This window comes from Artibeus jamaicensis, unplaced genomic scaffold (genome assembly GCF_021234435.1).
Source record: "Artibeus jamaicensis isolate MK-2021 breed Jamaican fruit bat unplaced genomic scaffold, CSHL_Jam_final scaffold_369, whole genome shotgun sequence".
Lineage (NCBI taxonomy): Eukaryota > Metazoa > Chordata > Mammalia > Chiroptera > Phyllostomidae > Artibeus > Artibeus jamaicensis.
Genome location: NW_026522042.1, coordinates 37,099,689 through 37,125,683, shown reverse-complemented (window position 1 = coordinate 37,125,683; position 25,995 = coordinate 37,099,689). Strand labels below are relative to the sequence as shown.

The window sequence follows — 25,995 nt, the reverse complement described above, 5'->3', positions numbered from 1 at the left end:
AACAATGCCAGTGGACAACCACCCACACTTTCAGCAACTGTAGGTAACAAAAATTAACAAATTCCGCTTGCCCTGAAGTCCTGTCTTTCCCAACAAACATTCAGATGGACAAATCACCACCACCATTTCACCCCACCTCACATACCCACTGTCTTCCATTTCCAACTAAAATAAACACCTGATCAACAAGCTCTGATCTGGAAAGGGCAAGATAAAGATTACCAGCTGCAAGAACTTGGGCAAGCCCACTTAATTTCTCTGTAGCAGCAACTCCCTATTTAAACAATAGGGATAATAATTCCTACCTACCTCATAGGGCTGTGTAGACTTAAATAAGATATACAGGCAGAAAGTGTTTTGAAACAGTCGAGTTCACCCAAGTTCAAAAAGTACACTCCTCCAAGTCCCTGTGTCGACTTCTGTGTAGAGGAAATTGGGTCTCAAAGGTTAAAATAGGTTTGGACGGCTCGGATTGCAAGTGATTCTCTGGTTTTAATTAGAAACATCTTTTAGTCTCCCTCTTTTCTCGATTTCGAGGATAAGCTTTTAGATGTTTTGTCTTCTGACAGACATTGTTCTAGCCAGCCTGCCAGGCCCTACCCCAGGCTCACAGTCACTCAGGCCTGAGAGGCCTTGGGTAATTTCATCCCTACCTACTCGCGTGGAGGAGGCATTTCTCTAACTCATCCCCAACCTACAGGGTTATGTAACATTTTCTGTCCATGCTAAAGGTGGACAGACAGCAGTGCTGAAGCCTGTGCAGACTCTCCCTCCAGCCTCCTCCCCCAACCCCTCAGCATCTCTGTCAACACTTCTGGTCTACCATTCATTTTGCCTCCCTTTTAAGATGCAATGCCCAGGGTCCCACTGTCTTCTATAGAAATTCAAGTTATCAGAACCTAAATTCCTAATTTTGGAGGGGAAAATGCCAAAAGTCAACCAAGTAAATTGGGCATAGGGAAAATATGAAGGTGAGGAAGAATCGCTGTTGAACAAAAATTATTAAAAATGGAGATGTAGAACGTTCTAGGGCCATGTTGCGCTATTTCCTAATAATATAGGTTCAATTTTGACAACTTACGCCTTTTGTCCTACATAAGGAATAAAGTTAACTGAAATAACAACATTTCATTTTCACATATCATCATATTCGACTGTGCTGGAGATATCTGACATTTGGAAAATAACTATCAGAAGCAGCATGAAGTGTTGTCAAGTGTCAACCACTGTCTTGGTTATCCATTACTACATACAAAACCACCCTGACTCACCGGCCTACAACAACAATGTACCACTGTATCTCATGATGCTGTAGCTCAAAACTCCTCTCTCTTCTCCTTACTCATCCCCTACCCCCAAGTGTCTTCTCCATGTAGACTGCACGGGCTTTCTCACATCGTATCTTTTAGCTAGAAGCATCTTCCACCCTGCCTCAGGACAGCCAGACTTCTGACCTGGAAAGTCAGTTCCCCAGGATGGAACCCTCCAAGAGACAGGAATTGGATGCTGCCAGTCACTTAAAGGCTTGCGCCCAGAAAGTGGCCCAGACATTGACTCTGCCATTTTCTGTTAGTCGCACATTTATAAAGATTGCCCAGATACAAGAGGACACACACCCCTACCTCTAATGACAACAGCAAAGAATCTGCGGCCATTTTAAAACTGTCAAAATTAGTAGAAAAAAATTATAAATTGTCATAAAGTTTCCAATCTTTAAAAGATTATAAACTGTTAGATTACGAAATAGAAAGCTGAGGTATTTACCAATGAGCATGAGAATGTTAGTTAAAACAATCAAATCTAAAGAAACCACTCAACTATGAAAAGAGCTGCAAATCAAACAAAAAAACAAACAAGTTGTTATGAAAATTTAACAGCATAAAAGGTATCCCAACATGGGCTGCAATATTAGGTGCTGGTTTGTATACTAATTTTTACAGCTTCAAGGAAAATCCTAATATTATCAGGTTACTATGTTAGGTTTCTAATTAGAGCCCACATTTAAAATTCTAAAATTCTGTCTTTAGGGCACAAAGATCATTACACATAGTTCGACTAACATATTTCTAAAAGTGAATGGCATCTTTACTTATCTACTTGACAATAATAGCTGCCACTTATTGAATATTTACCTCACATTAACCCTGTGCAAAGTTACACATACATTATCTCATGTCACCCCCACGAAAAGACGCACTTTACAGTTAAGGAAACTGAAGTTCAGAAGTGAAAAGTCGTGTTGCTATTAAAAGAAGGGAGCCAGAATTTGTTACCACGCCCATGTTCCCCCAAAGCCAATATTCCTAGACACTCTGTTGTTTAGTCTTCTGCCAAGGCATATGGTCCGAAATACTTCTGTAAGTTACAATTTGTACCTGCAGGGATGCATGTACTATTTCCACGATTAATGATTTTAGTCTGTTGACAGAATCATCACTCCCTTCCTTGTATTTTAGCAGTATAATACAAATGACATATTAGTGTCTTAAACTATGAAGTAGCCTTAAATACACAACTAATAAATCTTGTACTTCAACCATGTATTTTTATGTAGTCGGAATGCCTCTCATGTGTATAGAAAGCACATTCAACAAAAACCCACACAGGTACATCTAAAAAGAGCCTAATTAAACAAAAGAAAACTCTGCATTTTTTCGGGGCTGACAAGCATAGCAAATTAAGTAATTTCACTGTAGATTAAAACAGCTGATAAACAATGCAAAGGCTCAACTTACAATTCAAGATTGATTATTCAAGTCAGAAGAAACCTGTTTTCTCTGAAAACATGACAGTGTACTCTGAGGTCTGTTAGAGAGGAGCTGCATCAGCATTTCTGGGACAGTGCACACGTGTGTGACTGAGTGTACTCTGAGGGTTAATGTGAGGTAATGTGCCTGCTGGGTGGACCAGTAGGATGTGTGACTGAATAAATCAGCTGGCCCTTCTCTATCTATTGCTACCCCCCACAGCCAATAAAACTTGTTTTTAAACTACCTTCTACTCCCCAGTTTTTTGTTACCATGCAAATCAATTCAATGCTTAAAATAAAAGCTACACATTTTCAATAAAATCGCTTTGGAATTTTTGATAAATGTTGCTCTTTCCCCTAGTTGCTAGAAGATAAAATGTGTATAATGCTACTGAAGAGAGGCACACAGGGCATCGGCAAGGGGAAGTACAGGAACAGGGCAACCAACATCACCTTTTATTTTTTTCATCTTTCAATTACAGTTCACATTCACTATTATTCTGAGTTAGTTTCAGATGTACTGCATAGTCATTAGACAAGCATGTACTTTCACCTTCTTTAAAACTGAGAATAAAAAAAGGTCATTGAGTCTCTTTCCTCTGTTTCAAAGATGAAGAATGAAGCCTTGTATGTATGGAAAGTTTAATTTCTACTTTTTAATATCATATTTATTTTTATAAAATAACAGCAGGCAAAGTAAAACAATCGCTTTTGCTATTTCCCAGGGTTCCATGGTTATAAAACAATTCATAGTATTTATCATATTTATTTTTGTTCTCAGAGGCTATTATAGAGACTAGAATTTCATGCATGATCCAATTAACTAATTATACTTATTTAGAGTCCATGAAATGCCTAATTGCAGTCACAAATAGGAGATCACTGGCATAATTAATTGTGCTAGCAAAACTGTAGTTAAAAATTTTCTTGGGTCAGACCACACAAAACTGTGACCCTAATCACAGTATTGTCCTCAGTACAATTCAGTATTAATATGTTAGTCAGCCACGTTTGAAAAATAAATTTAACTGGTAAAAACATCTCCTTAGTTTAAATTTGTTATGCTGCCTTTTAATTCACTGAAACATCTATGGGAAAATTTCAAAATAAAACCTCAGGGATACTGTAAAGATCACTTAGGTCAACCAGGGCTAAAACCCTCAGCAAAAGAGAATACAATCAATTATTTAAGCAAACTCTGAGAAAAGACTGAAGTAAAATAACCATCTTTTTGTTGTCAGGAAAGAAAAAAAAGCACATATACTGCAGAGCGGTTCACTGGTACCCTGGGTAATTTTCCTTTCGGGAAAACCTGTGGCCCTCATCTGATGTGCGGTCTTCCCATCCCATTTGTCAGTGCTACTGTGTCAATGAGCAACAGTCATCAAAACAGCCTGGCCTCATTAGGAACCTGGTTCTACAGAAAATGACCAGAGTCAGCTCCTCCGCCACTCACCACCCCTCTCCTTTTTGAAGGAGGGAGGAAAGGAAGGAGAAAAAGACACAGTAACAAACAATGTCTTATTTTGAAATATAAAAAGGGCAGTCAAAAGTTAGTGAGGAGGAGGAATGGAAACTGTGGCAATCTCCAAAAATATTTTCCAGAAAACTGAAAACTGAAACAGTCCTATGAGCTAGTATCCATTCACCCCTTTGGAAAAAAGCATGCTTGGTTAAGTGTGACAAAGAATTACTTTTGAATATGTATTACAAAATGATACAGAATAGTGACTTATAATATTAAATGTATTAGATTTATCCTCAGAATTCTCTGAAACACATCCTACCTTATATAACCTCAATTCTGTGGTTGTTTTAGTCTGTCTTGGCCTGCTTTTTACTTTTCACTTACTCACTCTGCTTTCTAAGTAGACTGTGAGCTCCCCAATAGCTGTGCCTACTACAGGGCACTGTAAACAACAGGTTCTTATTGACTCAACTGCTGTTCTGGTAGGGCACTCTACTGTCCACCAACTATATTTATGGGTGTTTCCCTGAGCCACTTACCGTAAATATGGTTGGTGGACAGCAGAGTGCACTTACCGTAAATATGGTTGGTGGACAGCAGAGTGCTACTATAGCAACTTCCCTTTCACTTACCATGGGGAACCAGCTGAGGACAAAAATTAACCAGGAGCCTCACCAAAAATAATCAAATTCACCAATGGTTATGATTATAAAATATTTTAGCACTATGGTTGTATAAAAATAGCAAGGAGAGGGGTTTACAGTATGCTGTCCTATTGAAGCTGCAATTTTATTCATAAAACAATTTCTAAAGCACCAACTTTTCTATGGAGTTCACAAAGAACCTGTGATGGGTACTGAGTTTCTTGGAGAACAGAATGTTTCATTTTGCTCTAATTCATCCTATTACTGAATTAAACTTTGATGTATTGGTCTTGACAAGTGCTTCACGCTAATTGTATTGTGTATGATAGTATAATCACTCCCCATGCATTTCCCACTGGCTGGCTGATTAATGCAATAGATTAGCTGCAGCACTGATGGCAAGAGGGGAATCACTGCCTTTCTGTGCTCTAAACTATTTGTATTTTAGCGTGCATATGTGTGCCCATGTGTTTTTCACATGTGCACAGGCACCCACGAAAATCCATCTATACACAGGTGGAGGAGACAGGACACACCAGAATAAGGGTAGGAAAAGGAAAGTGAGGACATAGCAAATATTAATGACTTTCCATCATTATTTTTAGCACATCAAAAATACTCTCTTCTTAAAGCTTCCAAATAGGTGTCTAGCATGCATTTACTTTTTCATTCACAAATATTTACTGAGTACCAACTCCAGCCAGAAACAATTGTTTTCTCACCTTTAAAGGAAAACTTTTTTAAAATGTGTCACATTCTGTGTTCTAATTGGTGGGCAGGAAGGATAAAAGGGGGAGGAATTTTCAAATGGACACCTACGCAGGGATGAAAAAGTACAGATATGCAACTCTTTTAAATGTCCCAAGAAAAACAAACTATACAGTTAAGTAGTTTAGTGGTTTAAAGAACAAAGAAAAATCTCTTGGATTACTTAGTCTTGGAGATCAGACTTTTGTGTCCTTGGCGGCATTTTGAAAGCATTCCTTGTTAGGGGATTTTTCTCCCAGTTCCAGGCTTATATTTGATCCAAGTGCCCTGTTAGGCTCCCCCCATCCAAACTCCTTAGCCCTTGCTCATCCACAAAAGAAGACTGTGACTTCCAATCTAAAGCATTTCAAGATGCTGATCACTTAGAGTCTGCCTATTTTATGAATGATTCTCTAGCTATCTCCTTCAGGTCTGCTGAAGCAATTTTTAAAATTTACTAGAGTAATCCAAAATAAAAAGGGCTGGGAAGCATGACCTTGAGTCGGCAAGGTCTGGCTTGGTCACAGCTCACAATCACAGAGATTTTTAGATTTCTATTTTGAAAATTATCTTTGCAACAGAAGGTACAGAGTAGCCACATTCTAGAAAACTATTATCACTATTCCTTTAGCTCAGAGTCTGAGAAAATAGCCCCAAGATGAGCTGCTAGTTAAGCCAAGCAATTTAATGTCAGAAGGCACCTGTATTTTACTAGAGTCCTGTTCTTATTTCATTTTGGAGTTTTTAAATAACACTAAAACAATGTCGCACAGACAAGCTTGCAGTAACTTCACAAAAGTTCACCTGTTGCAAATCATTTACCAGCCTGCCTTCCACCTAAAATGTTTAAGAGAAAGTTATTTATATGAATAAAAAAGTTGTTCTTTAGTATATCTCTAAGAATGGCTATTTAAGTCTATGAAGATGACTATCAAACATGTATCTTTAATCTCAGAATCCTCTGTTCTAGAGAAATCTTAATGGAAAGCAGTATGTAAAGTGGTGACAGTCCCTTTGCTGGAACTGAGAAGGACCTGCTCGCTCCCTCTGCACTTTGCTCCTCCCCACTCCCACCCCACCAGCTCTGTGACAGACCGTCTAGGGGACAACTGTTACCAATCACTTCCTTGGGCTCCCCTGCCCCATCATTAACCTACCTAACTTTAATGAACCGTGGTAACATTGCCAGAGCACCTTGTGTGGCACTGGCACACAGAGACCGGCGTATATGTGGCTGTTGCGGTCCTGGGCTTCCACTCCTTTCATTCTAGCTCCCGGCACCCCTGATTCCCTGTGAAGCCCCTGGGAATCTCAGATGGCTTCAAATGAGGCTTCTCGGCCCTCGGTAATTTTTGTATGCGGCCACCTCAGGGTAAGACAGTGCAAAGAATCATCCCCCGCCAGTCCCTCTTCATTTTCGCTCTCACCGCCCCACCTACACTCTACTGTGATGATATCCTCTTGAGACTCCCAATCCAGCAAGGAGACTCCTCCAGCCAGATTTCACTTTGGCGGGAGTTTCTTGAGGACAAGTGCAATGCTAACTCATTGGAAGTGGAAAAAGTAAGGAGAGAACTTAAAAAAAAACCTGCTGTGAGGAAGAAAAAGACACATTTTGCCCAGGCTCTGACATTCCTATTAGCCACTAATGTGAGAATAACTATCTCCTACTAATGGGTTTATGTTATAAAAAGATAGGATAAGAAAGTAACTGGAACCCATGCTTGGCACAAATAACGCTAACGGCACAATACATGTGTAATACAGAACACTAACGTATACAATGCATCACAAAATAACTCCTAATTAAATCTCCATGGTACTTAGAATTTTATAAAAATATACAAGAGGGTGACCTCAAGTGTCGTTATAAATTATTCAAAAGTACACCTAAATACTTTAGATGACTATCATTAAGAATCTCCAACTGGCTGGATGATAGAATCAAAAGATCTGTAAGGATCTCCTTTAATCCTGAGACTATTTTCTATTAATACGTATTTAAGTTGTCTTCTCTTTATTTCCACTCTTTCCCAAACAGGGGACAGAATGGGTATTAAACTTTAGCAGCTGTAGTCAAGAGAAGCAGTTGGTAGCATTACACAGGAAGTATTTATCACAGGTTTGCTCACTTTACAGAAATACACATTCTCTTTTGGATACCTTCTGATCCAAACTAGAAATTACTCTGCCTACTCAGAGAAGCAGAGAATAAACCTCTCCTTCCCATCCCCACAGAAGAGCAGAATCCAGAGGCCTCTGACACAAGAACACAGAGGTCTCAGTTTTAAGAGACAAAAAGCAGTGAGACTGTACAACAGAGAAATAAACCAGGCCCCAGTAATGAGGGCCCGGCAGCAGACAGGCATTCTGAGAACAGTGCTGGAGGGAAGCAAAGCCTCCTGAGCAATACAATTGACAAAGCCTCTGTGTATTTAGAGGGAGCTCTGAATAATGAGGGGGGAAGCAGAGACCTAGATGAGAACGCACAACCCCCATTCCAGAGCGAGTCAGCCCAGCCCAGCCCTGCCCATGTGCTGCAGGAAGGGTCTGCAGAGCCTACCAGGGAAATCGTGCTGTCAACCACGTTATCGTTGGGGCCGGTGTAGGCTAGGACCTAGGGGGCCTCACTGGCTCCTTCGCAAAGGGGACTGAAAACTGAGATCGAACTTCATTATATCCCATCTGCAATGTCTAATATGTGTTTTATGATAAGCTTGAGTTTACTATATGATAGTTATCAAACTACGGCATAGATTTGGTTATTCTACATGAATGTGTTTTGTTTTTTAGAGTTCGAAATTAGAGAGTCTGGAAACACAGAGGGACAACTAGACTAGCTAAGCCCTGCTGACGACTGCAATCAGGACTCTGGGGCCACGGCTACGCAGACCAAGCCAGACAGCCTTTACGGCGTGGTTTTACCACCACTTAGGTGAGCTTCACTTGGTCCCTGCTCTGTACTTAGCAGAGAGACTGCCCAACAGAGAGGCATTTTACAGTCTTTTAAAATAAGCTGAGGACAGTGTCTAGTTCAGTGGTTAAGTCTTTGAAGTCACTGACACCTGGGATAAAAACTCCTGTTCTGCTGCTGTGACCTCAGGCAAGTTATACAGTCTCTGTCTTCTCAGCTATAAAATTAGGGCTAATAACTATTTAAGAATTAAATAAAATAATGCATGAATTGAGTGCTTAGCATAGTGCCTGATAATTAAGTACTGGAATCTGTGTTATCTTTAGTAGCTGGACCAAAATGGGAAATAAAACAAAGCAAAAATCTAGGTCCTCTTTCCCTTTTCCCTTTGGAATTAACAGGGAAGAAGAACAAGGGTGAATTGAAGGCAACAGTTTTAATAATGGGTATGAACCCCTTATACCCTCCCTTAACTGAGCTCATCCCTGTCTTTGTTCCTATTATTACTTCTTTCTGGAGTTTCCTCACTACTTCTTCCCTACAAATCACCTCCATGAACATCTGGTGAAACCATGTTAAGTTCAACCTGCATACTTATTTGTATGAATATGTGAATAAACGACCTTATCAAAGTGCTCCTCAGTTCATTCGTGCCTGTTCTAATTTCTCATGTCTCCTGATGGCCGCAGCTCTCTAATCCAATCTTATTACCAGCACCATCATCACAATGAAATTAAGTATTTCACACTTCTTTTCCATTGAACATACTAAGTGCTTAATATGGCGTTGGCCAGAAAGATCGTTTTCTTCCTGTAAGTTGGCTCTTGTAGTGCTTAGCTGTCTTTAACTTCATTCAAAACGGTTTTGTTAGATTGTATTGTGACAGCTGTCATATAAGCGTGCATTTAAAAGAACTTATCAAAATTGGTGAATTTGTGTAGTCATTTTAATATTGAAGATGGAAGAAAATACGCAACATTTTTTGTATATTATGCTTTATTATTTCAAGAAAGGTAAAACTCAACCAAAATGCAAAAAAATGATCTGTGCAGTGTATGGAGAAGATGCTGTGACTGATTGAACCTGTCAAAAAGGGTTTGCATAGCTTCATACCGAAGATTTCTCGCTGGATGATGTTCTGTGGTCAGGTAGGCTGGTTGAAGTTGACAGCGATCAAAACGAGACATTGAGAACAATCAACGTTATATCACATGGGAGATAGCTGACATATTCAAAATGTCCAAATCTACTAAAAAAGTTATTGATAAAAATGAAAAATGTATCCTATTTTATGGAAACTAAACAGACTTTTTGGCCAACCCGATATATACTGATAGAGAAACTATAACAGAATTCTGGAAAGAAGGCACCTAAGCAGGGTAAGTGATAAAGCTGTGTTCTCCTTACACCCAGAAAGGACAAACTGGGAGGTGACAAGCAACCCCTGTAGTTCATCAGGATTACATTCTGCAGTCACAGCTTCACAGAAGTTTCCAAGTCGGTACTGACACCTTTTTGCTGCAAGGGGGCTCTGAGAGTTGCTGTGTTGCCCATGGCACTAGAAAGGAGGTAACTACTGTAAGACAAACCACATTGGAACGCTTTTTAGTTCTCAATGAGAAGCAGTTACTCCTTAGCCCTTCACTAACTAACATCAACTTCAAAATCTGGAAAGCCTGAGTTTGAATTTACCACAGAAACTAATAAGTAGGGGGCTCAAAACTGTGTGTGTCTGGGGGGGTGGGGGCAGAATTATTAATCCTGCTACTTTCAGAAATGTAAGAGCATTTCCCAGACATTTTTCATAATTACCTCCAAAGCAGAGCCTTTAGAATCTTATTTCTGGCTGTGCACAAAAGGTCTCCAAATTACTTAGTATATCCTTTTGAATATATAACTTTAAGTATACGTTTTCTTCCTTATTCAAGAATTATGTGGGTGAGTGCAGACAGAATAGGACCAGAGATGACTACCTGTATCGGCGAATGCAAAAAAACAACATTCTCCAGGTTCGTGGAGTAAGTAACTTTTACTATTTTAAATAAATGTGGTTCCAATAGGTGAGCTAATTTCTCTAGTGCTAAACAGATTTATGCTGATTCTAAGTGTTCCGAATCCGTAACCCACTCAATCTATCCAGCAGTGTTATAGGTGTTGCTTAATAACAGCGGTCAACCATAGAAAATTAACTATGGCTATTTCTGCTCACAAAGAGTTGGGCATACAAATAAAAGGCTTTGAAAATCTCTCTGAGGGATACCACCTTGTTCATGTGGACCGAGCGAGCACAGCTCAGAGTCACACGGCTCTCGCAATGACATCTCCCGGAGAAAATATATGCTAAAAAGCAAAACACGTGCCTCAGCTCAGATGGAAAGTTAAATGTTTAAAATCTGGAGGGAAAATATTATATAATACTTGAAAATAAAAATTAAATTTTTTTTCCCTGTGATAAAACTGTAATTAAATCTTGTTTAACTGTTTCCTCTATAAATGACATCTATTTTAATTAGGTTTTAATAGACTGGCAGCCACAACCTATAGTTTCAGGAAGCAAAGTAAAATTACAGTCTAGGAAGACATCTAAGGAAAAGAAACCCACCAACACAGATGAGAGCTTACAAAATATCCCACCTCATCCCTAAAGACCCTCACGGTAATTAAGTGCACTGAACAGAGAGCTATTAGGGCTAAGAGTAGGTATGCTCGCCACCAGTCTGCACTGGGTTATTCCGTGAAATCCAAGTTGTATCTGTGATGTGCTTTCCAGAAAATCTGCATGCCAGAGAATAATGAGTGCAACTGAAGAGGTATGTGTTCTCCAGCTGTACTAAGTGTCTTGCCTCTAATCAATGCACAACCTCTCCCACCGCAATAGGCTTTCTGTTCTAAGGTTTTAATACACACATTTTCTTATAGCTGATCACGACACAACACCCATCTTGAGAAGACTGCCATATGCTTAAGAAAATAACACCACGTAAAGAAAGTAAAATTCATATATGAAAAAACTTACTGACATGTAAGATAAATGTATCTGCAAATGAGATGCATAAACAAGAGCATAATAGCATGCATTTGTACTTATTTCATACTACATTATGAAAATCAGGGAGTAAATCACAAAAATCATTGGAGACCAAATAATATCATAGGACACTTTTAGAAGAGAAAACCTCAGCATAACTAGTTCCTTAATTAGCCTGTGGATGGGGAAAGAAATTGGGCCTGTTGCTACCTCAGTTTAAATGTATTTATTTGAAAAAGAGAAACAGTTACATGAATGTTTATTTTTAATATTAATTTTAAATCAACATTTAATTTTACTAAGTCACATATACTCAGAATATTGTAAATCTTGGGGGGGGGGTATCTGATCCTATGAACAAAATAAAATTCTGTAATCTGGACAATCTGATGCCTCCAATGCCTTCTGCCGTGAAGCAGAGTTACTTCGCCAAGACACTCTTACTTTCACACTTTCATTATACTAAAGCTTTCATGCCAGGAAACCTTTTTCCCCCCTGGTATTGGCCAGTGCCAGAAACGGACCCATCGAATCCACTGGTGCTGAGGAGTTAAGCATCTGAGATTTAATTTAACAGTTTCAGCTTTATTAAGCTGTCACAGAGCGGCCCCACTCTGATAGCAGTAGCTGCTCCAATTATGGCTTGGTTTAGGGTTGACAAGTATAATGATTCATTCGTGGCACATGAGAAGTAATAAAAGGTTGTTTTGCATTATAGCTTTAAAAATGTGGGCACTTTTTTCATTTAATTTGTCACTTAGCTTTTGCTAAGAGGACATTTAAATTGCAGTAAAAGGCAAATGGGGCTTTTAGTTTAAATGTAATCCCCATATTTAAATGATCTGTAATGGCGCAGTGTTGGAGTGGGAACACTATTGTCTCACAGTGGGTCCTGATGGTGACATGTGACATTTGTATTCAGGTCCTGTATTATCCATGTGGCTAAAGGGCTTCCAATTTCATTTCACAGCCAGAAGCCTGCAGAAAACACCAATTAACTCGCAGATCCCATTTGCCGACAAAACTCAGCCTCTTCTCAATGTCTGGCATCTGGCAGTGCTCAGCATTTAATTCCAAAGCGGAGCCTTGAAGCAATGTGAGCCCTGTGCAGGGGCACAAAGTCAAATTCCCCCATTTTATTAAGAACCCAAATCCTTTCCTTTTGTAGTCCAGAAGCAACTTTCAGTTAATTTTTTGGTGAATGAATATTAAAATACGATAGCTATTGTTACTTCTACATGGCAGTCTTCACAGAACTTAGGCCCCCATTAAAATGGCAAGTGACCTTTGTTCAACATCAGAATACATAGGAGAATTTATAGCAATCTAGTAAGTATTTGGGGGAGGGGGTGTAAAAAAGGAAAACACAGGGCAAGAATATGTATTCTTTAACCTGGACTGAAATAAACTGGTCCATAATTAGAAGGTCATCAGGAGGTATAACTAGAATCAGCTGGTGGAAACTTCCACCTAATGATAATTTATCCTTTTGAGTAAGGGTTGAGGTACATAATTTTCACAAACAACTCAGAAAAAGTAAATGTGAACTACACAAATTTTGACTATGTCACTTGTATTTTTTGATAACCAAGAAATTTAGTTGATTATCAAAGTTGGTATTGTCTTCCTAACTAGTCATTTGTAATTCTAAGCTTCTCTAAGCACCAAAGTTCTTTAAATTATTTCTGTAATATTAATCCAATAATTTTTCCCTTAAGTGGTTCCCTTCCTTATAGCTTTTTAATCCTAGTCCTTTTTTCCATCATAAACCAACTACTCAATTCAACATTTACTATAACAAAATTGAAGACAGTTTACTTGGAAAAGTAAGACACTCAGTAGTCTATAAAAAGTTGTTTAAACTATGCATTATACTTATGTTTTCCAACTACCACAGCATATCCCCAAATATCCTTCTAATACATTGAAACTATCTACTGAAGTTACAGATTAATTGGGGAGAAAGGCCATTGCTATTATTTCAGGTGACCCAAGGAAAACGCCAAGATTAAGTTGGCAGGCAGACAGACACACACACACAGACACACATGACTTACAATCCACAGCCAAGTTCCTGAACACACATCCTACTAAGAAGAAGAAAACCTGGATATCAAATTCTTCACCAACTTGCTGCATAACCCTACATCACACAACACTGTCTTGCAGAAGTCTCCGAACTTCTCCAGACTTTAGTTTCCTTATCTGTAAAAGAGACCATCTCAAAAATCCCTTCCAATTACTACACTCATGTGGTGTCTTCAGGAGCAAGTTTCCCTTGCTCTAGAACTGACATGGGATCAAGTACCACGATGTGTTCTATCATTAGCAAAGACAAAGACAGGTATGAAAAGACAAAGAGTTCTACTATTCAAATGCACTGAGACTAGGATCTTTTGGTAAATATATCAAGCATATAATTAATGCAAGCACTGGTAAGTTATTTGTTAAAAATTCCACTTGTCACATAGATTTCTTAATAGGAAGACCAAAAAAAAAACCAAACACATTATTAATTCCCTAGCAATGAGCATTAGGTAACAAGAATCATCCCCCCAAAGTTCCCAGTGAACATGACTAGTTGGTTTCTCATTTTTTCAACCACCTGCTGTTAATGAATATCTTTACCACCAAGGATTTGGAAAGCAATAAAAATTAAGAGTTTGTTGTATTTACAATCAACAGTTCATCTGAATCTCTAACAGTCAAAATATAAAATGAATATTCAAACTACTTTTGATACTTTTAATGTAGGCGAAAGGAGAAAACAGCCAAATATTAGCTGAATTGTTCACAATATTACTCTAGAAATAGGTAACTGCTCTTTACAAAATACCTATTTAAAAATAATATAGCTTTTTTCCAAATATTTCAAGACAGACTCCTGTGTTCACTTTCCTTCAGTTCAGGCAATTCCCTCCAAACTCTGCCAAGATTGTTTCCTGCAAAGTCCTTATTCTTCCTATTCTTCTAACCAGTGTATAATGGTGGTAAGTTCATATATGAGCAGCTCTTCTTCAGCAATACTCAGACCATGCTGTTTAAACATTCAACACAGTCTTTATCCATATAACTCAATGGCAATCTGTCAGGAAACTTATATTTACCCAGCTCATCCCAGAGCTGCCTATATTTGTCAGTCATCGCAGTGCCTTGTTGCCTCCAAAGTGACAGACGAGGGTCAGCCATGAATTGCTCTGTTATCAAGGTCAACATGCGGGCCCCATTAGAGTCCCTCATCTTCAACATCTCCCGAACCTAGTGGGGAAAAAACAGACCTTTAGAAAAATGTCCAAAACAAACAGCAATGCAGAGACAGAACACATTACTTTTTTTTGGGGAAGGCAGGTAAATCTGAACAACAGCTCTCTTAAGCAAAGTTTATAAACTGGCTTCTACCATAAATGGTAATGAATCAAAGAACTGACCAATACTTTTAAAAAATAATGTTTTAGAATCTACACAATGAAAGAAATTTGGCTAACTTCTCAATTAAAAAAAACTTGCCAGACTACAGAAAAACAGTAGCAAAACAAACGAGACAATCATTTGGCACCTCCCAACCTCTCCGACTCACTGCACCTACCACCAGAACGGCAGAGCCTAAAAAGCATTCTATTAAGCACTCTTTAGGGATCTTCCGAATTGGTCCCATGAAGTTAAAACTGACATCTGTCCTTCAGTTTTTTAAAAACAGCTTTCGTGAGACAAAATTCACACACCATACAATTCACCAATTGAAACTGTACAATTCAATGGTATTTAATTAGTACGTTCAGAAAGTTGTGCAAGTCCTCAGTTTTTGAGGTAAATTAGTAATTTCATTAAATTATCTTTTGCTGAAGTTTTTGACATAAAGAGCAGTATCTTAAACGAAATGAACAAGGCTGTAGGTTCAGGAACTGTCTTGGTTCTAAATGAGCAATCCATGAAGCAGAATCATGGTCAGTGACCTAGGATGTTAACTCGGTGTCTCACGCTGGAACTTCAAGCTCTGTCCATTTACTCTTGTGCTACATTTCCCAAATTGAAGGAAAAAAGAAAAAAAGAAAAACACAAGGCTAACAGGAAACCTTAAATGAATTCATCCATTCCAAAAGTGTATAGGTATGTGTTCTTCCTATAGCAAATTACTGGAGCAAATTCATGAGCAGTGGAAAAGGAGAGGTGGGTCCTTTATTCAAGATTCTCTCTTTGTGAAAGTCAAATGGAGGAAATGACAGACTTTCAATAAAGCAACCTAAATCTCCAAATCAGAAGAACCTGTGTCATAGAAGAACATGTGCCAGGCTTATATCCTGAAAAGTGATGAACCCCCCACAGGCTTTAGAATTTGAGCTTTGTAAACACAAAAGCATTTCTACAGTAAATCACAAGGGCTGTGCTTTCATGATGGTTATTTCAGTAATCTTATAAAAGAATTTATTAATCTTTTTCCACAAAAAGATGAAGACAGGGAGAAAGAGAGGGACTTGTTATTTACTGGACATCGTGCTTCAGAGTTTCATATTTATACTTACCATGTACTCTTTGTAACAACCATATAAAGTATGCTGGATTATAACCCCCATTTTATGAATTATAAAATCATGACTCAGAGAAGTTAAGTAATTTCCCTAAAGGACAATAGTAGTAAAGGGGTCAAATACACAGTGATGGAAGGAGATTTAAAAGAGTCAGAACCCAGACCTGTCTTAACTCTACTTAACCCTAAAAATTATGCCATTTCCTAGATTAGAAGCTGATGTAATTTATATGGCATATATAATGTATACATCATGTAGAGAGACAACAATCGCAGATGTAGGCCAATCTAATACCTCTTTCACACTGCTTCTATTAGGCCACAGTATACTGTGCTGACACAAGACTATGAAATACTTCCTGGGTGGCTAAGTATACTAAACCTTGAATAATTACCACTATATCAAATTTGATTCAATATCCACCTTTCTAATAAATGTCTGACCTATTAGAAGTAACACTAAAAGTAAATACTATTAAGCATATAAAGCAGAACTATTAACCAACACTCAAGTATTACATCTATAGCTTAATGGTAGTTAATTTTTATACTGTTGATGCTGAGGCGTTACAGGAGTTCGAAGTGCCCATGAGTTAGTGAAGAATTATTAAATTGTGTGTGAAATAGTTTTAGAGTTAAAAGTACTCTATTATAAATCTAATTTTCAGAAAATTGACAATCTGTGTATGGTATATGGAATAAATATTAAGAGTCTGATGAATCAGAATACACTATTTTCTGGCCATTACCAGTAACAGAGTTTGCTCTACTTCTTCTGAACTAAATAAACTTTTAATTATTCTGAATATTAGAATCTGTTCCCTTTAAAACCAATCTGAATATATTACCCTTAATGATGGCTATGGCCCGAATGAAAAGACACTAATTTAATATCACTGAAAAAGCATTCTACCCAGTATTTAGATTCATGTTTATGGTAGTGAAAGTTCTGTATACAGCAGCAGGTACAGCTTCTGTTCACACAAAACTTATAACGAAGATAACTTTGTTTCTTAGTTATCAAGTTGTGGTGATGAAAATTAACATTTACCAAAGGCTAACTACATGTCGACACTGTTATTACGTAACACTATGACTAGAACTTGAGGAGATATGCTCTCATTAGCTAATTTTATAGATGAGGGAAGAAACTGACATAAAGCACCTTTTAAGGGCTGTATCCAAGTTACTGGGGAAAACAAAAGAAGAAAAATTTTGAAAAGATGGCATTTTGAATAACACTGAGATATTTATTTTGGTTTCAGCATTGGAAGGTTTCTCAAAATTGTATAAATTGTTACCATTTCATTAATAAGAACTGAGAGAGAAAAAATGGTTCCACACCTTGTCTAAAGACACCTACACAATATTTGCGTTAAAAGCACAGAAGTTTCTGATTAACCTAGACTCTACTCTTTAAAAATTTTGGTAGGAGAAGTTTTTTATCCTATTGTAAACATGATCATATAAAGATACTTTCTATATGTATATATTTAGAATATTTCTGTAAAAATAAAAAACCATACCTTTGCAAAGAGCAAATTAAGCTGCTTCCCTGATCCATGGTACCCGCCCTGGGAAAGGAACAGTTTAACCTGTTCTTGAACCTGCTCTTCATCTAAGTGCCAGCAGTTTTCATCATCTATACTAGCACCTGCTGTTGGATCAGGAGCACCTAGAAATAAAAAGAAAAAAATAACACATATGCTAGGTAAAAGCTGTGCTAAAAGGCTCTGATAATAAACTTGAAAAGAATTAAGATTATGTACTTTTTGCCTAAACACTTTTTTATTCAATCTGAATTCAATTAATACACAAATTTATGACCAAACATAAATACAAGAGGCATTCTTGTATTTTCCAGGATTTTGCTGATTTGTGCTAAGCCAAAATGCAGATTACTTCAGAACTAAAATATTTCCATTTTTTAAGATCAAAGACTATTTGGAGATAAGTTTGAAGTTCCTTAGAGAATAAAAGTCGCGAAAGCATCTCATTGTAAATATGTGATGTTTATAAAGCTCTACTGAGTAGGACATGTTAAGGAAATGTTTTTCAAAGACATCAGAAAAATATGAAACAGTAAATTCAGCAGAGTATTTCTCTCTTTACTATGTTAATTCAAGAAGCCTTCACCATTATCTGTTGCTCTACAAACTACATGCTGACAAAACTGAAGATTAAAAAGGGAAATCAAGCCACACGGGAACAGGCAGTGCAGCTGTTCTGCTAAACCAGGTTGTAGTATCACCTTGCCAAACTGCATAAATATTTTATTGCTGAAGTGCACACAAAAGATAATGGCTATGTAATAAACCCTGTTCATAGACTGCCTTAGCAATTAAAAATTACCCAGCTATTTAGGCAGGTAAAAAATGTTTCATTATTTATTAAGAAAATAAAATAAATGGTATTCAAGGCCTACAGTTCATAATACCAAAAAATTTAAATCTGAAAACCTTTCATCAATGTTTCATCCCTTAAAAAGATGTATTTGTAGGTATTGTTTCATATTACTTTTTTTCCCTTCTAATGCTCTAATGAGAACTCAACTGGCCAAGGAAATAATCACTAACATCTGCTTAGAACTGGGGTCCATTAGTCCCAAGGACAGTGGGCGGCTCTGTGAACCTCCCTGAGAAGATGTGCTTTCATTCATTCATTCAGCCAGCATATTTACTGAGTGCCCTCTGCTACATTTGGGTATGGAGTGGTTTACAAAACACACAGAGTTCCTATCCTCACAGAATTTATCATCTACTGGGTTGGCCAAAAAGTCTGTTTAGTTTTTTCCATAAAATAAATGACCCATTTATCATTTTCAGCAATAATTTTACTGATTTGGATAATTTGAGTATGTTAGCTATCTCCCATTATTGGCTTTTAGTGAGTAGAGGCCAAGGGTGCTGCTAAACATTTTCCAATGCATAAGACAGCCCCACAGCAAAGAACTATTGGGCCAAAATGTCAATAGTAGCAAGAAACTTCACAAACCACTTCTGACACGTTTGATTACTCACAGTACCTTCTCCATATACTGCACAAAAATTTTTAAGTGCATTTTAGTTGCCTTACCTTTCTTGAAATAATAAAACATAATATACTGAAAAAGTTGTATATCTTCTTCCATCTTAAATATTCAAATGGCTGCCCCCAAATTTACCAATTTTTATTGTTTTTTAAAAATGCACACTGATATGACAGCTGTCACGAGACAATTTAACAAAATTGTTTCCAGTGAAGGTAAAGACAACAAAGCTTTACTAGAGCCACAGGATGGAAAAAAAACTTAAGGAATGTTTTGGCCAACCCAATAGTTCAATGGCTTTCAAACTTTTTTTGACTAAGACCCATAATAAGAAACAATTTACATCATGCCTAATATGCCTATGTATTTGAGTGCTTATGTGATCACATCTATCAGTTTATTAATCAGAACCACCGTATAATAAAAAAAAACACCCTTACTATAAAAGTAAAGATGTCTGACATTTTCTATTCCAGTTCCTTTATTTTAAGAGCTTGTCCTATTTTTTAAAACTGACTTCATAACCCACAATGGGTTTCAAACCACTATGTAAGAGAAACCTTTTTAGTATGAGATAAATAACAATCTAATAACCTCACATAAATTATAATAATATAGTGGAAATAAATGCTTAAAGGAAGAGGCCATGGTGCCAGGGGAGACTGTATCAAAGGCGCTGGCCTGGCCGGGTAAGCAAACCTTGAGGAAATGGAATTTGAGCTAAGATTTGCTTTAAGTAGATTAGGAGTTAACTAAAGGCAGGAAAAGGAAGAAATGGGTCTGCATGTGAGACTAAGAGTTTGCACAAGGTCTCAAGAGAGAAGGGACACGAAAGTACTGGAAGAAATTAAGAGATTCTTCACATCCATGCAACAACAAAGTAGCGGGTGAGGGGAAAGCCATGAAAGACCCTGGAGAGGAGAAAGGACCCTGACAACCCTGGCAAATGAGGTTAGATTTTTCCCCGTAAAAGTAACAAATGGAATTCACGGCAAAAGTACCCAAAGAGAAGGAACAGAATAGTCCAGACAGTCAAAGATGTTTTGTTCTGGTGTGCATCACTTTCAACATTCCTACAATGAACTATTAAGCAGCCATAAAACTAAATGTGAAGATTCTCTATGTTACAATGAAAAGATATCTAAGATACAGTGTTGACAGAAAAAAAGGGGTGAAGAAAAGTAAACATGTATACCACCTTTTGTGTAAATAATGTGAGTTTTAAAAAACAGCTTATGTGTTAGCATATGCATTACATATGCATTAAATATCTTTTCTTTAAATTTACTTATTTTTAGAGAGAGGGGAAGGGAAGGAGAAAGAGTGGGAGAGAAACATCAATGTGTGGTTGCCTCTCATGTGTCCCCCCACTGGGGACCTGACCTGCAACCCAGGAATGTGCCCTGACTGAGAATCGAACCAATGACCCTTTGCTTCACAGGCCCGTGCTCAATCCACTGAGCTATGCCAGCCAGGGCTTGCATTAAATATCTTAAAGGAATGTGAGTAACCTAGTTACAGGAGGCAAGAAGACTCCTCACTGAATACTTCTTCATACTTTTAAAATTTTGGAACCACATGAATATAATTTGTATCTTAAAAATATCTAAAGTGTGGGTGATGGATTGGGGAGCAAAACTATATGAGAACAGTGAGGATGACATTTTGATGGTCTTTACAAAAGATGATGATGGTAACTTGAAAAAAGGCAGTAAGAACAGAAATGGAGAACCGGACAGGAATTTAGGACATAAATCAAGGGGACTTGGTGAAGAAGTGTATAGCAGGTGAGGTGTGGGAAATCAAGGGTTGAGAGAAACAGGGGTTTCTAGATTAAACAACTGAACAAGACACTGGTGGAAACTCCCTGACACAGACCATCAGAGCAGGGCCAGGTGTGGGGGTGGGAGGGGCCGTGAATATTTTAGGTCATAAGTTCAGATGAGGTGAATTGTGACATACCTTTGAGACAGCCGAGTGACAGGACAGTATATCAAGTAGGGAGTGGGACATACGGTGGTGGGCAGTACAGGGTAAAAAGACCATCTAGGACAGAGCTCTAATGAAAGCCAACATTTAAAGCCTGGGAAAAGAGAATGAGCGAGGGTGGCAACGGGAATATATGGCTTATTAAGAACTGGAGAGACAGACTTCCAGCCAAGATGGAGGTGTAGGTGGAAACACTGTACCTCCTCACACAACCAAGTTTAAAGACAACAAAGTTTTAGTAACAAAAACGCAACCAAAACTTGAACGCAACTCAGAAAATTGAACTGTACGGAAGTCTGACAACCACAAACCCATTCAGCCAGACCAGTAAGAGGGGTGGAGTCAGCGGCCTATGGAGCGGGGTCACCCAGAAAAAAGCGGCTGGACCGACCCAAGCGCTCAGGCACCAGTTGGTGGATCCCAGGTGCGGGGTGGCAACAAGCAGACCCAGTGAGGGCGCAGAGGGACTGGCTGACTGTGGTCACACATTCACACAATCCAGAGCATTTAAACTAGGCAGAGGAGTGAGCAGTGAGACAGATTGTGAAGGCTAGGGACCCAGCGACAAGAATTAAAACCTAAAAACACTGAATGAAAAAACTTTTGGGGTCGAAGTGCTGGGAGAAGCTCCCAGGCTCACAGGGAGTTCGTTGGAGAGACCCACAGGGTCCTGGAGGGTGCACAGGCCCACACACCCAGAAACCAGCACCAGAAGGGCCCAGTTTGCTTGTAGGAAGTGGCAGAGGGGACTGAAGTCCGAGACAGAGCAGAACAAACGCCACTGCTCCTCTCTGACCTCAGCCCCACATACAGCATCACAACCCAGTGACCTGGGTGGCCCCACCCTGGTGAACACCTAAGGCTCCACCCCTCATACATAACAGGCACCACCAGACCAAAACATTATGGCTCAAGAAGAACAGCTCAAAGCCCCAGAGCCGATACTTCTAAGCAACCAAGATAGCCAACCTATCAGATACACAGTTCAAAACACTGGTGATCAGGATGCTCACAGAACTAGTTGATTTTAGTCACAAATTAGAGGAACATATGAAGGCTAAACTAATTGAAATGAATGGAAATGCACAGGAAACCAATAATAATGGGAAGGAAACTGGGACTCAAATCAAGGGAGTGGACCAGAAGGAAGGAAGAAACATTGAACCAGAACAGAATGAAGAAACAAGAATTCAAAAAAATGAGAGGCTTAAGAACCTCCAGGACATCTTGAAACGTTCCAACATCCAAATTATAGGGGTACCAGAAGGAGAAGAGGAAGAGCAACAAGTGGAAAACTTATTTGAACAAATAATAAAGGAGAACCTCCCCAACCTGGCAAAGGAAATAGACTTCTAGGAAATCCAGGAAGCTCAGAGAGTCCCAAAGAAGCTGGATCCAACAAGGAACACACCAAGGCACATCATCATTACATTAGCCAAGATTAAAATGAAGGAGAGAATGCTTCTAGCAGCAAGAGATAAGGGGGCAGTCACCTACAAAGGAGTTCCCATCAGACTGTCAGTGGACTTCTCAAAAGAGACCTTAGAGGCAAGAAGGGGCTAGAAAGAAGTATTCCAAGTCATGAAATCCAAAGACCTACATCCAAGATTGCTCTATCCAGCAAAGCTTTCATTTAGAATGAAAGGGCAGATAAAGTGCTTCTCAGATAAGATCAAGTTCAAGGAGTTCATCATCACCAAGCCCTTATTATATGAAATGTTAAAGGGACTTATTTAAGAAAAAGAAGATAAAAAAGATGAACAGTGAAAGGACAGCAAACTCACAGTTATTAACAACCACACCTGAAACAAAAGCAAACTAAGAGGACAGCTAGATCAGGAGCAGAACCACAGAAATGAAGATCACATGGAGAGTTAGCAACAGGGGAGTGGGAGGAGGGGAAGGGGGGAGAGGGTACAGAGAATAAGTAGCATGACGGTAGGTAGAAAATAGACAGGGGGAGGGCAAAAATAGTGTAGGAAATATAGAATTTAAAAGAACTTGGGACATATGGACATAAACTAAAGGGGGAAATGGTGGGGGAGGGGGGAATGGTACGCAGGGTGGAGGGGAATGAAGGGGGAAAATGGGACAACTGTAATGGCATAATCAATAAAATATATTAAAAAAAAAAGAATGGAAGAAACTTTTGGAAATAAGGCAAAGAAAGCTGTTCCAAGTAGGAACCCAGGCAAGTAAGTAGTTAGTTAAGCTCCCAGAAAGGAAGGATTTTATCTGCCATGCTTGCCACTGATTCCTAATACATAAGTCAGCATTTGCCATTATCAGGCAATCAGGTACTGGGAGGAAAGAGGAAAAAGAGGGAGAAAGAAAGGCATGCACACATCCCCTCACCACCAAAAAACTATGCTGTGTAAAAGGAACCACTGCTAAAGTGCCCTCACACACATTATTTCATTACCTGATTTTCTCCTCATAATGGTCCCTGAAGGGGAGTACAGATCATGATCCCTGTTCTACAGGGGGAGAAACTGGTTCAAAGTGGTTATGACTTATCCACAGTCTCGCTGCCAAATCCAGTTTCCTGATTCTCTCCCCTGCAGAAGAATACTCATCGTATAGCCCAGGACCTTGGAGCTACAGTTTGAATCCTAGAGGCACCAAGGCAAGGGCTGAACCTTAAATCAAAGGTTCAACCCTAGAGTGTGGATGATGAACCCTAAATCAAAGATAAATTCATGGAATGCCACTAGGATGTTTGTAGACATTTGTAAGAATGGTTCTCTTGTAAAGAAAGATTTAAGGAAACGACAATGATGTGAAGAGTTTACCAGGGCTACACCTGTATCCTAGTCCTTAATCCAACCAAGTGCTTTGATCTAGGAAGAGAGAGGGACAGATGGACACATGCATGCCCAGATAACTGTTGATTCTTTACCTAAATGCATTAGAAGAGACTTTCAAAAAACTGAACTACAGAGTCTCACCTTTTGTATTTTAGTTCTTTCTAGTATCTTCCTAAAATCCTCCCGGGAGATCTGGCCTGTTCCTCTTTATCCTTTTAGGGAAACTGTGACAAGGACTAAATATGCACTCTCCAGTGTTCCTTCTGATAAATGAGCTAATTTCACCTTTAATCATTACAATGGATATTTCCCCCAATTTTAATGATTTTTAAGTTGTTTTCTAATGGTACTTACTGAAGGCCAAAACCCAAGGACATGGATGGGGGCTCACTGTCCTGTGGTATGACGGAGGCATGCTAACCTTTTGCTGCTTGGGCACAGCCCCATGAGGCTTGGAGTTTCTGTCTTCCACAGAAATATCCAGATATTTTACACATATTTGAATTTGGTTTGGAGAAAATCCCAGTCTTCTCCTTGGCTTGAAGTGGCAAAGGGATCGACATTCAAATACTCTCTTTAAACATCAGGGTATACTCAACTCTTGTATTTCTCATACTAAGAGAAGTACTAGGAAGAATAATCAGGAATCACTTTTATTTGACCTGGACTATACAATAAATGTTTCCTTAAAATCTAGTAAGTTTTAAAACTATCGTATTTTTAAAATATATCACAAATTTAAATGTCTTTAATGGATTATTTATTTTACACAAACACACACACACACACATGGATATTTATCCTTGCCCAGTTTGAAAGATATCTAATAGCAAATGTCTAAATATATGAATTATGTTTCTCAAGTTTTTTAAAAAAGTTGTAGTTTTTACTTGAGGGGGCAGGCATGAACTACTATTTAGAATTAACTTAATTCTTGAGCATATGGGAAAGGGAGGAGGCAAAGCAGAGAAAAATTGGCCTACAAATAAAATTTTACGGAAAATAAGCTAATAAAGTCTCCACACAAATTCTAATCCTGGCTTAGAATTCAGAATACTTCAGTTCTAGCCACAGTTTAGAAAAACTTTGTCCTTCAGCAAATCACTTAACCTCCTTGGGCCTCCATTCCCTCAATCTGAAAATTCTATAATGTAGAAATAAAAAAGTAACTGGGTAATAATTAGAAATCTTCATGTGGCTCTGCAGAACACATTCTCACTTAGTCATAGCAATGCAGGCAAAGGTAACTAGTTGATAAATAAACTCACTCTAAAACTCCTCAATATTTTAGGAATAAGATATATATACTATATATCATAGATCAGAAAATTAAATGTCTGAAATGATAATCTCCCTAAAACAGTAAATTTATGTATTAAACTTTAATGCTAGAGTTTAATAAAAAAAAGTCTTGATTCCATGCATTAAAGTGTTGCCTAAGCCTTGTGTAAAATGCAGATTAGCAAAATTTATTTCTACTTGTTAATGGCTGTCTATAAGCAAAGAAAAACCTCTCCGCATTTAGCTTTGAGAAAGGTATGCAGAGAGAAACATTATTCATCTATTTATACACTTGCTATTAGTTCCCCAATTGGGCAGGAACCAGAATGTGTGCATATAAATTAAATGGTCCATTTGAAGTATTTTAAAACATACCATATTTTTACTCTTATTTATAATTATAAATACTATAACTTTTATAACTGTATAATTAATCTTTGTGAGCATTTTATTCTTCAAGTTTCAAGCCTTCAGGGAAAGTAAAATCATCTGTTGAAAACAGTGAACGTGTTTAACTGTCTCTCATTTCCAGCTGGAGAGTGCGAATATGATTTACCCTCCTACTTAGGTTATGTAATACCATAGGAGGAACGCAAAGGAGGATTCACGGACATGAAAAACCACTGTCAAATCTTATGGCTTCCCCTGTCTCCTACCTGATTTAGTGATTTATCCAGTGTCAAAACTCCCTTCCCCACAGGTTCTCAAAATTAGGAGTGTATCAAAATTCCCGAGGCACACTGTGAAAAAAAAAAAGCTTAGGTACCACCTTAGACCCACTGAACCAGAGTCTTTGCGGGATGAAAGTAGGAGGG

General features: G+C 38.4%; 1 protein-coding gene across 1 annotated transcript in view; it reads right to left on the bottom strand.

Moving 5' to 3' along the window:
* The window catches only part of ZSWIM6 (zinc finger SWIM-type containing 6), a 196,880-nt gene that overhangs the window by 39,151 nt on the left and 131,734 nt on the right, over positions 1-25,995 (bottom strand). Inside the window, exons 3-4 of the mRNA XM_037155838.2 lie at positions 17,602-17,750; positions 14,658-14,808 (exon numbers count right to left, since the gene is read on the bottom strand). Of these exons, the coding sequence (XP_037011733.1) occupies positions 14,658-14,808; positions 17,602-17,750 (300 nt within the window). The remainder of the gene's footprint in view (positions 1-14,657; positions 14,809-17,601; positions 17,751-25,995) is intronic.